The following is a 17,387-nucleotide window of genomic DNA, read 5'->3' on the forward strand; positions in this document are numbered from 1 at the left end:
ATCATATGACCAGGGAAATGCAAATTAAAACAAGGAGAACACAAACACACACACACACAAAATTCCAAATAATCCAATTAAAAACGGGCTGAGGACCTGACTAGATATTTTTCCAAAGAAGACATCAAGATGGCCAACAGACACATGAAAAGATGCTCAACATCACTGACTAAAAGGGAAATACAAATCAGAACAACAAGATATCACCTCATACCTGTTGGGATCGCTAAACTCCGAAAGATAAGAAATAACAAGTGTTGGCAAGCATGTGGAGAAAGGGGAGCCCTCATGTACTGTTGGTGGGGATGCCAATGAGGGCAGCCACTGTATGGAGGTGGCTCAAAAACAGTATGGAGGTTCCTCAAAAAATTGAAAATAAAAATACCATATAATCCAGTAATTCCCCTATTGGGTATTTAACCAAAGAATACAAAAAGACTAATTGGAAGATATATACACTCTGATGCTTATAGTAGCATTATTTACAATAACCAATTTATGGAAGCAGTCCAAGTGTCCCTCTATGGATGAATGGATAAAAACAGATGTGATACATACACACAAACAGGGGAATATTATTCAATCATAAACGAGAATGAGATCTTGCCATGTGCAATAAAAAGGATGGACCTAGAGGGTATTATGCTAAGTGAAATAAGTCAGTCAGAGAAAGAGAAATACCATATGATTTTGCTTATATGTGGAATCTAAAAACCGAAACCACCAACCAAACAAACACAAAGTAGAAACAAACCCATAAATACAGAGAACAAAGTGGTAGTTGCCAGCGGAGAGAGGGGTGGGGGATGGGCAAAATGGGTGAAGTGTTACAGGCTTCCAGTCATGGAATAAATGTTATGAGGAGATGATAATAGAGCTGTATGGTGACAGATGGTAGCTACCCTTGCAGTGAGCACAGCACAATGGATAAAGTTGTCAAATCACGATGTTGTACACTTGAAACTCCTGTAACACTGTGAGTCACCTACACTTCAGTAAGTAAAACAAAACAAAATACCCAACAATGAGATAACACTACGCACCTATTAGACGGGCCAAAATCCAGAACACTGACCCCACCAAATTCTGGTAAGGATATGGAACAATAGGAACTCGCAGTCATGGTCGGTGGCATGCAAAATGGTACAGCTACTTCGGAAGACAGTTTTGGCAATTTCTTGTAAAACCAAACATAGTCTTACCATATGACCCAGCAATTGTGCTTGGTGGTATTCATCCAAAGGAGTTGAAAATTTATGTCCACACAAATACCTGTATACAGATGTTTACAGCAGCTTTCTTCTTCTTCTTCTTTTTTTTAAAGTTTTTATTTATTTATTTTGAGAGAGAGGGAGAGAGAATCCTAAGCAGGCTCCGCAATGTCAGCACAGAGCCCTATGCGGGGCTTGAACTCATGAACCATGAGATCATGACCCGAACCGAAACCAAGAGTTGGACACTTAACCAACTGAGGTTAACCCAGGCGCCCCAGCAGCTTTATTCTTAATTGCCACAACTTGGAAGCAACCAAGATGTCCTTCAGCAGGTGAATGGATAAACTGTGGTACATCCAGACAATGGGATATTATTCAGCACTAAAAAGAAATGAGCTATAATACCATGAAAGCATACATGGAAACGGAATTCATATTGCTTAGTGAAAGAAGCCAGTTTGAAAAAGCCACATACTGCATGATTCTAACTATACAACATTCTGGAAAAAGCAAAACTACACAGACAGTAAAAAGATCAACGGCTGCCATGTGTTAAAGGGGAGGGAGGGTGAATAGGTGGAGCAGAGGATTTTTATGTCAGTGAAACTACTCAGTCTGATACTGTGATAATGGATACATGTTGTACATTTGTCTGAACCCATGGAAGTACAATACCAAGAAGGAACTCTAATGTCAACTCTGGGCTTTGGGTGATTATGATGTGACAATGTAGGCTCATCAACTGCGACAAATTTATCACCCTGGTGGGGGATGTTGATAATGGGGGAGGCAGTGCATGTGCAGGGGCAGGAGGTATGGGGAATCTCTGTAACTTCTGCTCAACTGTGCTGTAAACCTAAAACTGCTCTAAAAATAGTCTATTAAGGGGGTGCCTGGCTGGCTCAGTATGACTCTTGCTCTCAGGGTGGTGAGTTCAAGCCGCACATTGGGCACAGAGCCTACTTAAAATAAATAAATATATAGTACATTCATAAATAAATAAAAATAGTCTATTAAATATTATCATAAAATAAATGCTAAATTGAGAAATGGAAAAGACCCTTGAAGGTAGAGAAGAGAGGCTCTCTAGCTAGCTTGAGGTCAGGGAAGGTTTCCCAAAAGAAGAGACACGAGGTGTGGTTGTAGGTGGGTGACAGGTGCTGGTGGGGCTGGAGGCCAAACAGGCATAAAGGAAAGGCAAATGATATGGCTGAGAGGTTGGGAACCCAAGTCACTCAGGGTCTTGCTAGGGATGTTAGACTTGGAAGGCATGAGAAGTCAGTGAGGAATTTTAAACAGGAGACTGAGATGCTCTAATTGTCTTGAAATGTGAAGCATTATAGATATCATCTAGATACATTAGCAAACCATAGACCATTCTTACTGAAAAGTGGTGAGATTAGACATTAGAAAAGGTGTGACCTAAGTTCCCAGAAAAATAGAAGAATCATCCCTCCTAGTCCTGGAACAAAGATTTTCATTCTCTACTAGAACAAGCATTAGGAGAAACGTATCTGTAGGGGATAAAACAATTGTTACAACTAAGTAGGCTTGATTTATTAAAATGCATTCATGCAAGCCTACTTGAATGACTTTTTAAAAATGAAAATAATAGATCTTGATTTTGAAAAGGCTGTCCCAGCTAATTTCATTGTCCTTGCAAATCTAATCAAGATTGAGTCAAAGGGATAAAAAGTAAAGTCAATAACGGCTTATAATACAGCCGGAAAGGAGTGTTGACCAATTCACAAGAGGCGGAGGCATAAGTAGGGCCAAGCGGGATGAGGGGTTCCCATGCCACGGGTGTGTGTGCCCAGTGCCAGCTGGTTCACAGCAGTACTTGCTAAGTGTATGCTACATGAACTAATTAAAAGAAGACTGCTACCAACGAAAGTTCCTTTGTATCCTAAGATATCTTTGGGTGTTAACTGCACTTACATTTAGATGGGATTAAGCAATTTCCTTCCAGCAGGGAACAAGACACAGTTGAAGAAATGTATTTCATCTGGGGTACACACCACTGGAGATGCCTTCCAGTAACTCGAAATAAATTCCAAGGGATGGCTGGGAAGTGTACTATTAAACTGTTAGCATCTAGAACATTTGCTTAAATGAAAACAAAAGGGAAAAAAAAAACCCATTTTTGTTAGAGTTTGAGGGTTGTAACCATACTCATTGTTTGGCGGCAATGCACTATTAGAAGCTTTTACTTTTTGGGGTGCCTGGGTGGCTCAGCTAGTTAAGCATGGACTCTTGATTCCAGCTCAGGTCTTGATCTCACAGCCCTGAGTTCAAACCCTGCATTGGGCTCGACACTGGGCATGGAGTTTACTTAAAACATAAAATAAAATAAACTTTTTACTTTCCCTATCCTATTTACAGAAATCTCTTGTAATCAGGTTTGGGAAAGGTGTATCACAGATCCATTAAAACATGTTTTCAAAAAGGTTCTTTCACAGGCTCCTTCCTGGGAAGTGCAGTGGCTCCTTTCCAGTAGGGGACAGGGCAGCTACAGGCTCCGGTATTTTCTTCAGTGACTTTCAACTCTCTGGCACACCCTCCTCTCCACTCTTGTTTTCTAATGGACAGAAGCTGGGGCTCAGAAGTGAGGCCAAAGCCTGGTCTGAAGACAGGACTTGGCCACACATTTCCAGGGAAGCAGAGTACAAATCTACCCTTGCTGTGTTGGTGCCCCTGGCAGTGAGCGAGACCACCACCCACTAGCAAGGGGAATATAAACAAGTGCTGAGCAATGCAATGAGATAAAAATCAATGCTGCAAAACTTTTTTATCCTAAAAAAAAGTGAACTGGGAAGAGCCCTTGCATAGTGTGGATGCTGATGATTGGGAAATGAGACCAGAAGGCCTGGCAACCCAAGCACGTCAGTGAGCACTGTCCCCCACGGGGGCTCCATTTTCCAGGAACACTTGAGCAGATGGAGCACTCCCGCAGATGGAGGACTCAAGCAGATGGAGCACTCGTGCAGGTGGAGCACTCACACAAATGGAGGATTTGTGCAGATGGAGCGCTTGTGCATGTGGAGCACTCACCAGATGGAGCACTTGCGCAGATGGAGGACTCATGCAGATGGAGCACTCGTGTAGGTGGAGCACTCGTGTAGATAGATGGAGCACTTGAACAGATGGAGCACTCGTGCAGGTGGAGGATTGAGCAGATGGAGCACTCGTGCAAATGGAGCACTCGAGCAGATGGAGGACGCAAGCAGATGGAGCACTTGTGCAGGTGGAGCACTCATGCAGATAGATGCAGCACTTGTGCAGATGGAGCACTCAAGCAGATGGAGCACCCGTGCAGACAGATGGAGCACTTGTGCAGATGGAGCACTCGTGCTAGTGGAGCACTCGAGCAGATGGAGGACTCTAGCAGATAGATGGAGCACTCGAGCAGATGGAGCACTTGTGCAGGTGGAACACTTGAGAAGATGGCGCACTCGAGTAGATGGAGCACTCGTGCAGGTGGAGCACTCGTGCTGGTGGAGGATTCATGCAGATAGAGCGCTCATGCATGTGGAACACTCCTACAGTTGGAGCACTCGAGCAGATGGAGGACTCGAGCAGACAGATGGAGCACTTGTGCAGGTGGAGATGTTTGTTCTCAGTGAAGGACTAGCTCACAGGGCCATACTCTGACTTTGTTCAAGCTCTACTCGGGGAAAATGCTCGATGTTCTGCAAGGTCCACACCACTGTTGGAGACCCTGATGCCCACCTGATTTAGCTGCTGCAGAGAGCTGTCCACCTCCCAGCACTGACCTCCTGCAGATGGTGAAAGAGCCTGCTTGGAGCTCTCTTTGGACAAGCCATCACTGGACTTTCCAGGACAGGGAAGGGCAGAGTAGAGCAAGGCTGAGTTACGGAGAAAGGGGTGTCTGCTATTGTTACCTCACTGAGTAGTAAGGACTCTAGGCTTGTGTGGCTTTGATTGGAGTCAGATCTGGACAAGTCCACAGCTGGCTGGAAAGCAGGGAAGCCTCTGTGGCCCTTTGTCCATCAGTGGGATCTGTTCACTGCCCCAGCCTCTACCTTACCTGGGCTGTTCCTGCATGGGAGACTGGGCCAATCTTTGCTATTTTGCAGCTGGGGTTTTGTTTTCTCTAAATCCCTAGTTAACTGGTTCTTATCAGGGGATCTGGCAGCTCTGTGATAACAGTGTTTACATATCCACCTGACCCACCCAGAGGCCTGCAGGATACCTTCAGATAGAGATCCACAGGGAACTCTACATTAAAGTGGTGGCATGTGAAGAAAAGGATAAAAGTCAGAAACTGGATCTACATAAACTAAAGGAAGAGCATCAGAGAAGGAATAATAAAAATTAATGTAAAACATAATAGTTTGCTTAGGTCATTAATAACAACAATGTATTCAGTGATTATACCTTATGGATAAGTGAATGTCAGCAATGTTCTAAGGAATGGGAGAGAGGAATTGAGAATATCCTTACAAGATACCTGTACTACCCTTGAAGCAGGATAGTGTTATTTCAAAGTGGACTTGGTTAGTTATAAATATATATTGCAGTATCTAGGGCAACCACTAAGGAATGTTAAAAAAAAAAAAAAAGCAAGCGCCTGGATGGCTCAGTCAGTTAAGCATCCAACTCTTGATTTCAGCTCAGGTCATGACCTGAGAGATCTGTGAGATCAACCCCTCTGCACTGTGCTGTCAGCTCAGAGCCTGCTTGGTATTCTCTCTCTCCTATCTCTCTGCCCTTCCCCCCCACTGTCTCTGTCTCTCTCAAAATAAATAAATAAACATTAAAAAAAAAGAATGTTAAGAAAAGTGTAATCAATATGCTGAGAAAGAGGAGAAAATGGAGTCATAAAATACTCAATTACAATGAGAAAATGCAGGGGCACCTGGGTGGCTCAGTTGGTTAAGCGGCCGACTTCGGCTCAGGTCATGATCTCATGGTCCGTGAGTTCAAGCCCCGCGTCGGGCTCTGTGCTGACAGCTCAGAGCCTGGAGCCTGTTTCAGATTCTGTGTCTCCCTCTCTCTGACCCTCCCCGGTTCATGCTCTGTCTCTCTCTGTCTCAAAAGTAAATAAACGTTAAAAAAAAATAATAATAAATAAATAAATAAAATGAGAAAATGCAGGGGTGCCTGATGGCTCAGTTCATTGAGCAGCTTGATTTTGGCACAGGTCATGATCCCAGGGTCATGGGACTGAGCCACTATGTTGAGCCCCACATCGGGCTTCCCACTGAGCATGAAGCCTGCTTAAGATCCCCTGTCACTCTCCCTCTGCCCCTCTCCCCAGCTCGCACTCTAACGTTAAAAAAATAAAAAAATAAAACAATAAAATGAGATAAAGCAGGAGGGTGGAAGACTAGTTCCCTGAATAGAAAACAATTATAAATACGATAGATATTAATCCAATTATATAAATATTCACTTCATATGTGAATGGTCTAAAAACATAAATTAAAAGAGACCGTCAGAGTGGACAAAAAAACATGAGCTAACTCTGTTGTCTACTTCAACTGTAAAGACACATAGAGATTAAAGTAAAATTATAGAAGAAAGATATACCCTGCTAACACTAATAAGTTAAAATAGGTATATTAATTTTAGACAGAGCAGACTTCAGATCCAGGAAAATGATTAGAGAGAAGACAGAAAAGGCATGAAATAATGATAAAGGGGTCAATTCGCCAAGAAGACATAACAATTCTTAATGTGTATGCACCTAACAACAGACTGTGAAAATATGTGAAGTAAACTGATAAAACTTCAAGGAGAGATAAAGAAACCCGCTATTATATTTTATTTATTATTCTTCAAGACTTCAATACCCTTCTATCAATGACTGAAAGGTCCAAAGGCAGACAATCATAAAGACAGCTGAACTGAACAGCATCATCAATCAATTGGATCTAATTGACATTTATAGAATACTCAATCCAATGACAGCAGAATAAACATTCTTCTCAAGCTCACATGGAATATCCATCAAGACAGACCACAAAGTGGGGCATGAAACACATTTAAAAGTATAGAAATCATATAGAAATCAGGGGGACCTGGGTGGCTCAGTCAGTTGGGTGTCTAACTATTGATTTCAGCTTGGGTCATGATCCCAGGGTCGTGGGATTGAGCCCCACGTTGGGCTCTAGGCTGAGCGTGGAGCCTGCTTAGGATTCTCTCTCTATTCCTCTGTCTCCTCTCCTGCTCATGTGCTCTCTCTCTCAAAAAAGGAAAGAAATCATACTAGGTATGTTCTTAGACCACAACGGAATTAAACAGAAGTCAATAACAGAAAGATAGCTGAAAACCCCCAAATAACTGGAGATTAAACAATACACTTCTAACTCACACATGGGTCAAAGAAGAAATCTCAAGAGAAGTTTTAAAATATTTTCAACTAAATGAAAATTAAAACATATCAAAACTTGTGGGATGTAGCAAAACCAGTGCTTAGAGAGAAATTTATAGCACTCTATGCAGATATAAGAAAATATCTAATATATAGCTTTCATCTTAGGAAAAATAAAAAGAGAAGCAAATTACAACCAAAGCAAAGGGAATATAAGCAATAATGAAAATTAGAAGAGAGATCAATACAATTAAAAACACAAAAGCAAGAAGAGAAATTCAAGAAACCCAAATTTGATCCCTTCAAAAGATTAATAAAAATTATCTGATAAACTTCTAACAGTCTAATCAACAGTACCAGAGACAGAAGAAACAAATTAATTTTATCAGAAATGAAAGAGGGGCCATCATTACTGATCCCATGGACAGTAAAAGGATAATAAAATAATGTTATGAACAACTCTACCCACCCCCCAAATTTGCTAAATTACGTGAAATGGATCAATTTCTTGAAATACACAGTCTATCAAAACTCACACGAGAGGAAACAGATGATCTGAATAAGCTAATCTCTATTAAAGAAGTTGAATAAATAATTCATAATCTTCCAAGACAGAAAATACCAGGACCAGAAGGTTCACAGGCAAATTCTACCAAACTTGTAAGTAAGAAATCATACCAATCCTCTACAATCTCTTCAGAAAATAGAAGCAGAAGGAATATTTCCTAAACTCATTCTATGAAGACAGCATTACCCTAAAATAAAACCAGATAAAGACATTACATGAAAGAAAAATACAGAATAACACCTCTCATGAACATAAATGCAAAGTCCTTAACAAAACGTTAGCAAATCTAATCTATATAAAAAAATATATACCATAACCAAACGTGGGATTTATTCCAGGTATACAAGGCTGGTTCAATATTTTAAAAAATCAATTAATGTAATCTGTCATATTAATGGACTAAAGAAGAAAAATCATATGGTCATATCAAAAGATGTAGAAAAATAACTTGGCAATATCCAACACCCAGCCATGATAAAAACTCTCAGCAATCCAGGAATAGAGAAGATCTTCCTTAACTTGGTAAAGAACACCTACAAAAACCTACAGGTGGAAGAAACCAATAAAGAAGTCATATGTAGGAAACAGTGACTCAAACTTAAATGATTAATATGAGGGAGTCCTAGGACAGTAGTTAAGCAAATAGTTAAGACTGTCTTGGTGGGGGAGAAAGCTCTAGGAGGGAAATTATAAAGGAAAAGGATAACTCCAATGATTTGTCATAATTTTTGGAGATTTGAAAAAAAAAAGTGTGGTACAGGCAATGCAAGGAAAATGAAAGTCAATATAAAATTCCATGAGGCAAACCCCATCAAAAAATCCCTATCAGCATTCTTCACAGAACTAGAACAAACAATCTTAAAATTTGTATGGAGCCAGAAAGAAAAGAAAAGAAAGAAAAAACCAAAGCTGGAGGCATCACAATCCCGGACTTCAAGATGTATTACAAAGTTGTAATCATCAAGACGGTATGATACTGGCACAAGAAAAGGCACTCAGATCAATGGAACAGAATAGAGAACCCAGAAATGGACCCACAAACGTATGGCCAACTAATCTTTGACAAAGCAGGAAATATTCCAGCAGAATAAAGACAGTCTCTTCAGCAAACGGTGCTGGGAAAACTGGACAGTGACATGCAGAAAAATGAACCTGGACCACTTTATAACACCACACACAAAAATAAACTCAAAATGGATTAAAGACCTAAACGTAAGACAGGAAGCCATCAAAATCCGAGAGGAGAAAGCAGGCAAAAACCTCTTTGACTTTGGCCACAGCAACTTCTTACTCAACATGTCTCCAGAGTCAAGGGAAACAAAAACAAAATTGAACTATTGGGACCTCATCAACATAAAAACTTCTGCACAGAGAAGGAAACAATCAGCAAAACTAAAAGGCAACAAATGTAATGGGAGAAGATATTGGCAAATGACATATCAGATAAGGGTTAGTACAAAATCTATAAAGAACTTTTCAAACTCAACACTCAAAAAACAAATAATCCAGTGAAGAAATGGGCAAAAGACATGAATAGACACTTCTCCAAAGAAGACATCCAGATGGCCGACACATGAAAAATCATCATTCATCATCAGAGAAATACAAATCAAAACCACAATGAGATACCACCTCACACCTGTCAGAATGGCTAACATTAACAAGTCAGGCAACAACAGATGTTGGCGAGGATGTGGAGAAAGAGGATCTCTTTTGCACTGCTGGTGGGAATGCAAACTGGTGCAGCCACTCTGGAAAAAAGGATGGAGGTTCCTCAAAAAATTAAAAATAGAACTACCCTACGACCCAGCAATCGCACTACTAGGCATTTATCCACGGGATACAGGTGTGCTGTTTTGAAGGGACTCATGCACCCCAATGTTTATAGCAGCGCCATTAACAATACCCAAAGTACGGAAAGAGACCCAATGTCCATCAACAGATGAATGGATAAAGATGTGGTATATATATATATATATATATATATATATATACACACACACACACACACACACACACACACACACACACAATGGAGTATTACTCGGCAATCAAAAAGAATGAAATCTTGCCATTTGCAACTCCGTGGATGGAATTAGAGGGTATTATGCTAAGCAAAATTACTCAGTGAGAAAAAGACAAATATCATATGACTTCACTCATACGAGGACTTTAAGAGACAAAACAGATGAACATAAAGGAAGGGAAACAAAAATAATATAAAAACAGGGAGGGGGACAAAAGAGACTCATAAATATGGAGAACAAACTGAGGGTTACTGGAGGGGTTGTGGGAGGGGGGATGGGCTAAATGGGGAAGGGGCACTAAGGAATCTACTCCTGAAATCATTGTTGTGCTATATGCTAACTAACTTGTATGTAAATTAAACAAACAAACAAACAAAAAAACCCCAAACAAGGAAACAGAAGTACAGTATACTATTTTCCTATTCAGTGAAAAATATTTATATAATCATAACACTAAAAATACCATTTATTGATTTTCACCTTTGAAAATCTAAAAAAAAAAGCAATCTGTAGACAGTGTTCAAGGCTTAATTATGGTTATAGAAGAGAATATCACCCATCTTTATACTATAAAGTACAGAAACAACTGTAGGAAGGTGGCAAGGAAGAGTGGAATAAAAGAAGCACAAAAGAGCTAATATTTTTTCTTGCAAAGTATGGAATAAAGAGATACTATCTTTACCAGAAAGAATGACAAATAAACAAAACCCCTACAGCTGGTTGACTAAGTAGATGCTTTCCCCTTAAGATCAGGAACAGAGCAAGGAAACCCCCTGGCCCCATGTCTGCTCACTTCTATACTGCGGTTCTAGCTGAAACGGTGCTACAGGCGGTAGCAATTCTTATGGTCTTACAATAATAGGGTCCTGAACAGCTTAAGCAGTGTGGGTGCATGGTGGTTCCCCTCAAATGTGGGGCAGAGAACACCGCTCCCACACCCTTCTCTCTCCTCTGGGCCCCGGACCAATCCTGGGCTCTGAGAGAGGTGAGGGGTGGGAGAACAGGAGCAACCGCTGGAGAGAATGAAGGTGCAAGGGGGGCCTCTGGAGGTGGAGGAGATGTGCCAGCGGTAGCACGCTGTGGGCACAGTGACGAGGACAAATGCGCAGCGCATCTATCTGCTCCGGGGCATACATCTGCAGCGTGCACGGTCCTCACAGCCTGTGTGCCCAGGGGCCCAGCGCAGCCAGCGCTCAGATGCCCCAACAGTCCAGTCAGCCTCTGCAGACTCCCAGCCCTTCCTTACCGGCATGCTTCCAAACAGCCTGCCAGCAACCAACCCTGGCTCTGTACCACAGTCTATCTACAGCGCTCACAGAATTGCTTCATTTAAGACAACTGATCACACAGCCTCCGTGGCTGGCATGACTGGGAATAGCAGAATGAGACAGAAACAGCTCCATCCCAAGAGGTCCCTGACTCCTCCAGCACAGAAAGCTTTTACAACTGCCCTTGGCATCTCCGTGGGTTTTCTATATGGCCTTCATCTGTCTGGAAGGCCTTCCCCAACTCTGCCTGACAAATCCTGACGGTCCCAAGGCCACCCACCCACTGCCTCATGGGCTTTTGCTGTCATCCAGCCCTCCTTGTCAGGGGCGGTCATCCTTCTCCACTAGTCGGTGAGCACTCCAAGCCCCCAAAGCCTCATGTGCATTATCTCGTTTAACCCTCAACAATGCTTTAAGGTGGATTCTATTAGCCCTGTGTTAGGTGACAAAATGGAAGAGTCTGCTTTCTTCGGGACAACCAGGCTATACTGCTCTCATTTCTCACTTTGAATCACAACTTTAGTTATGTTTTGGCCTTAACACTAAAAGAAAATGCACAGAAGAGAAGATCCAAATCGCCTGAACACAATGAACAAGTGCTCAACTTCACAAGCAGGCAGGAGAATGTGAATTAGAGCAACAATGGGATCAGAGATTTTGCTGTTTATAAAAATTATAAAAAGACTCAGGAATCTTATGATGGGCAAGGCTGGTGGGAACAGGTCCTCTTAGAAGGCCTTTTGGAAATAGGAATTTCTGTATATTTTTTGGAAATTAACTTAATATCTTTTAATATTAAGAATACACAAGCCAATTGTGTGGCCACTTTGGAAAACACTTTTGCATTTCTTCAAAAAGGCTAAGCACAGGGTTTCCCATATGACCCAGCAATTCCATCCCTAGATACATACCCAAAATTCGAAAACAGGGGTTCAAACAAAAAACTTGTCCATAAATATTCATAGCGGCACTACTTACAGTAGCCAGAAAGTGGAAATGACCCAATGTCCATCAACTGATGAATGGAAAAAACAAGATGTGGTGCCTCCATACAATGAAACATTCAGTCATAAAAAGAAATAAAGCGCTGACCCCATAGTACATCATGGATAACTTTGAAAACGTTATGCCAAATGAAAGAAGCCAATCATGAAAGACCATACAACGTATGACTTTGTGTATGTGAAATATCCAGAAAAAGCAAACCTATAAAGACGGAAAGTAGATCAGTGTTTTCCTAAGACCAGGGGAAGTGGCTGGGGTGGGAGAGCATAATGGCACTGACAATGGGCATGAGGTTTATTTTGGAATGATGACAGTGCCTTTTTTTTTTTTTTTAATTTTTTTTTTTTTCAACGTTTATTTATTTTTGGGACAGAGAGAGACAGAGCATGAACGGGGGAGGGGCAGAGAGAGAGGGAGACACAGAATCAGAAACAGGCTCCAGGCTCTGAGCCATCAGCCCAGAGCCTGACGCGGGGCTCGAACTCACGGACCGCGAGATCGTGACCTGGCTGAAGTTGGCCGCTCAACCGACTGCGCCACCCAGGCGCCCCTTTTTTTTTTTAAATATGGGTCTCAAACTTACAACCTGGAGATCAGGAGTTACATGCTCTACCGACTGAGCCAGCCAGGTGCCCCAACAATGTTTTAAATTAGATTGTAGTGACAGTTGCATATCTGTGAACATACTAAAACATCTTAAATGAATGAATTGTAGTGATGTAAGTTATACCTCAGTAAAGTTGTTTAAAAAATACACGAACCCTAAGACCCTGAAATCTTTCTGCAAAGAAATCAGTAGGGATTGATGTAAAGTGTGTTTATTTCAGCCTTGTTTATAATTGCAAAAACAGGGGAACATGTTTGATGCCCATCAGTGGAGAGACAGTTTATTCATAGAAGGGAATATTATGCAACAATTAATATCTTGAGTTAGATCTTTATCTACCCATCTGGATGGACATCCCTGCTAGAGTCCTAAGTGAGGAAAGCAAGCGCCAGGATAATGTGTTTTACAAAGTCGTGCAGTCGCACACACTCCCTCCGAAGGGGGCAAACGCATGTGCTCCTGTGTGTACAGAGTGCAGCATGGCAGGTGCACAGTAGGAAATAATTTCTCTTTCTCTTTATTCATCTTTCACTAGTTCCACTGGACAGGCACTACTTTTTTCACTAAAAAATTTAGAAAGTTAAAAAGGAGAATATTAATGCTATGTTGAGCCCCAGACTCACATATCCAATCAGCTACTGAAATGTCTTTTCAGATGGATCAAAACATCTAAACTCGTCAAGACATAGCTAAAATTGTGCTCTCAAAGCTGGCCTCATCTGCCACGTCCGATTCCCTTCAACAGCTCTACTATCACCTTGCGGCCTAAACCGGGATCTCAGACGTCATCAGGTATGTTCCCAGCCTTCATCTGTGCCTTGCTTCCTCTGTACTGAATTCACTACCCAACCTGTCAGTTTCCCCCAACTAAACCCTCTTCCATGTTTACTTCACCTCTTCCCTTATCTCATGCCTTGGGACTGCTGCTTGCCCTCCCACTGGCTATTACCCAAGGCCCTGGCCCTTCCACTCTGCTCTGCAGAGACAAACACTGGATCACCCTCCTGTCAATGACAGAGCACACTCTTGCCAGGGCCACCCACTCGGGCAGTGGTTGGCCTCTCAGCCTAGTCTCCAGTCATTCCCTCCATCCAGATGCCTTTCCGGCCCCCTTCCAAACTCTGTGCTCCCTGACACTGCCCTGTCAGCAGCCTTTACGTGTCCTGGTTTTTTCCCTTCAGACATTCTTCCTGCCTCTACTCCTTCACCTACTTAGCTACTTCCTGCTTCAGATTGCAGCACAAAGCTCCTGTCCTTGGGGCAGCTACAGTGACCTCCCTAACAATGTGAGGTCCCAGCAATCAGTACTTGGAGCACTCTGAACGCTGCAGTTCCAAGTCTGATCGTGTGCATAGCTGACTGATGTCTTTCTATATAGACTGTGAGTCGAAGAGGCAAGAACCTCTTCTGATTTTGTTCCTTATGTATCCAAAGTCTGGAACATGTGAGACAACAATAAATACTTGCTTAATGAATGAGGAAACGAATATGAAGTATGATATTTAACAAAACGTAAATACCATTTCCATTTCCACCAGGATTGACTTGACTACCCACCTTGAACGCTGCAAATGGAGTTGACCTGAGTGACAGAATCCAGTTCATTGAGCTTCACAGGGCTGGTCAGTTCACAGGAGGGAGCACTGGAGGCCATACCCAAAAGGGGCTTTTGAAGCAAAAGGACACTTCGTTCAACACAAACAATCTGACCTGCCGACAGAGACACTTCGGATTATGGAAGCACTGAAGAGAAAGTGAGTTTTCCTCCCAGTGAGGACAGTGTCCTTTGCCAGCCTCCTAAGGCTGTGTGGGCAGAGGGCGCAGTTTTGCGCCCCCTCCCTTGTGTCCTACGACACATGCACTGTGCAGAAAGGAAGTCCTAAAGCCACCAGTGTGCTAAGCTGGAAAAGCACACAAATACTAGATTCAAATTCAATTTGGAAAGGTGAATTTTGTGGTATGCAAATTACACCTCAATCAAATAAAAAATATGTAGTTTAGACAGGATTCTAATTTGATTCCTGGAAAAAAAAAGCTGGTTGATCTAAGCATATATTTATAATGTTCCAGGCATTTGTTTGTTTTAAAAAGTGATGTTTCAGGCAATGGCTTCAGGTGGCTTTTGCACCTGTAAAGTGTGCCACCAAGAGACCATCTTTGAGTGACCAACGGCATCTTTCACAGGAGGTGTCAGCACTAAGCGTTCTAGTTCTGTCCAGGTGGCCATGACAGGGGTCATTTGAAGCCCCAGGCTGGTACCACGGGTCTCTTCCACTCCACACACCACGTCCGCAGTTGGCTTCATGAAGGGACGCAGTTCCAAATAAGTCAGAGGCATTGACAAGCCACAATGCCATTCTGTGGCGTCTATCAGTGGCTGCTGGGTCAAAACTGGGAAGAAGAAAGCATACCCTGGGCTCGGAGAGTGTCCCTGAAGAGGAAGCTGTGAGGGGTAGCCTCGGCGAGCGCTTCCACGACTTCCTGGCTCAGCACACATGAGGGGGCCACACAGACTGGTACAGTTTTGGGGAGGCCAGAGTTATTCTCATCCTGCATCTGCAGGGTGACATCAGTCACCATCAGCCAAATCTCCCTTTGCTGCGGAAGAAGCAAATCATTTAGTTACAATTCAAAGACACAGTCAAGTCTATTAACTTTAATAGCTATTCTAACGTCCAAGACTTAAAAGAAAATTAATGTTTTTAACTTATTTTTTGAGAGAGAGAGCATAAGCAAGAGAGGGGCAGAGAGAGAGGGGACAGAGGATCCGAAGTGAGCCAACAGGCTGACAGCAGTGAGTCCGATGTGGGGCTCGGACTCACGAACTGTGAGGTTATGACCTGAGCCGAATTTGAACGCTAAACCGACAGAGCCACCCAGGCGCCCCTAATATCCAAACTTTTAAAAGCAATAATGTTAGATGATTATTACAACACTATTTTAGATATCATTCCCACAAATGTTTTCAAATATGCAATAGAGTCTGCGTGTCTTGGTCACTAGCAAACAATCTAACCTGATTGACATGGCTGAGCCCTGGGAACCCCAACCCTGTACTTGTTTAAAGGGCTCCTTTGCTGGGATACAGTCTGCCCTTCCTTGGCACTAATGTATTGTCCTTGACCTACTCAGGGAGATTTCACTGCTCTTTTTGTCCAGATCTCATGTTCCCATACCCAGAATGTGAATTACCACACTGTCTTATATTTAGTCCATACACATTCTTCTCTCCTGTTAGATGTAGGTTTCCTAGGGATCAGAGATTGTTATAAACTGAATGTTCACATCCACTCCCACATCCTCAATTCATAAGTTGAATTCCTGACCTCCAGTGTGATCGTAATGGTAGGTGCGGTATTCAGGAGGTAATTAGGTCATGAGGGTGTCACCTTGATGGTGGAATCAGGGTCCTTGTAACACATGAGGCAGTTTGTCTCCTCTCCTGCCTTCCACATTGCGAGGATGCAAAGACATATCCTTTTGTAAATCAACAGGAGGGGCCTCACTGAGAACCTGACCATGTTGGCAATTTGAACTCAGACCTGTGAGAAATGAACTGCTGCTGCTTAATCCATAGCAGCCCAAACTGACTAAGACAGGCATATTTATTACTGCCCTCAGACTTTGCATAGGGCCGTGGTATAAAGCAGGAATAAAATAACTGTTGTATCGGCAAAAATTTTTCTTTTTCTTTTTCTTTTTTATTCTTTCAAGTATATAATAGAATCTATGTGTCTTGGTCACTAGCAAACAATTGGACCTGATAATAATTTTCTTTTTTTTTTAAGTTCATTTATTTTTCAGAGAGAGAGAGAGAGAGAGCCAGAAACAGAGAGAGAAGGGGAGAGAGAGAATTCCAAGCAGGCTCTGCACTATCAGCACAGAGCCCAATATGGGGCTCCAACTCACCAACTGTGAGAATGTGACCTGAGCCGAAATCAAGACTCAGACGCCTAACTGAGTCACCCAGGCACCCCTATAATTTTCTTTCATCTGCAAAAGTTGTAATGTCTTTTAAAGTTCATTATAGTGGTATTCTGCCCTTTACCCTTGGTCAGAGTTTAGGATTTAGTAGATCCAATGAGGCCAAGGATTTGCCTGGGAAGACCCTTGTAGTCAGTAGGGCTGGACCATGACAACCTGTCTGGCTTGAGGTTCAGTTGGTGTTGCTTGCGTGGATTGATGGCATGGTCAGTTTGAGGATTCCATTTGGCTGGTTGACAGGAATGGGCAGAGAAAGTGACTTGCATGGTAGGAGCTGTGGGTTTGGGTCAAGGGGGAGCTCACATGGTTGAAATGCTGATTACACATAGGAAATTAGAGTAAATTATATGGAGGAAAATGAGAGCCAGGTTTCTCAC

General features: G+C 42.4%; 1 protein-coding gene across 1 annotated transcript in view; it reads right to left on the minus strand.

Moving 5' to 3' along the window:
• SPIDR (scaffold protein involved in DNA repair) overlaps positions 1–17,387 on the minus strand; it is a 504,871-nt gene that overhangs the window by 8,776 nt on the left and 478,708 nt on the right. Inside the window, exons 15-16 of the mRNA XM_086694922.1 lie at positions 15,438–15,624; positions 14,584–14,736 (exon numbers count right to left, since the gene is read on the minus strand). Coding sequence (XP_086551048.1) covers positions 14,584–14,736; positions 15,438–15,624 — 340 coding nt within the window. The remainder of the gene's footprint in view (positions 1–14,583; positions 14,737–15,437; positions 15,625–17,387) is intronic.

The sequence above is a fragment of the Puma concolor genome, chromosome F2, assembly GCF_028749965.1.
Source record: "Puma concolor isolate L17-30 chromosome F2, mPumCon1.1.hap2, whole genome shotgun sequence".
NCBI lineage: Eukaryota > Metazoa > Chordata > Mammalia > Carnivora > Felidae > Puma > Puma concolor.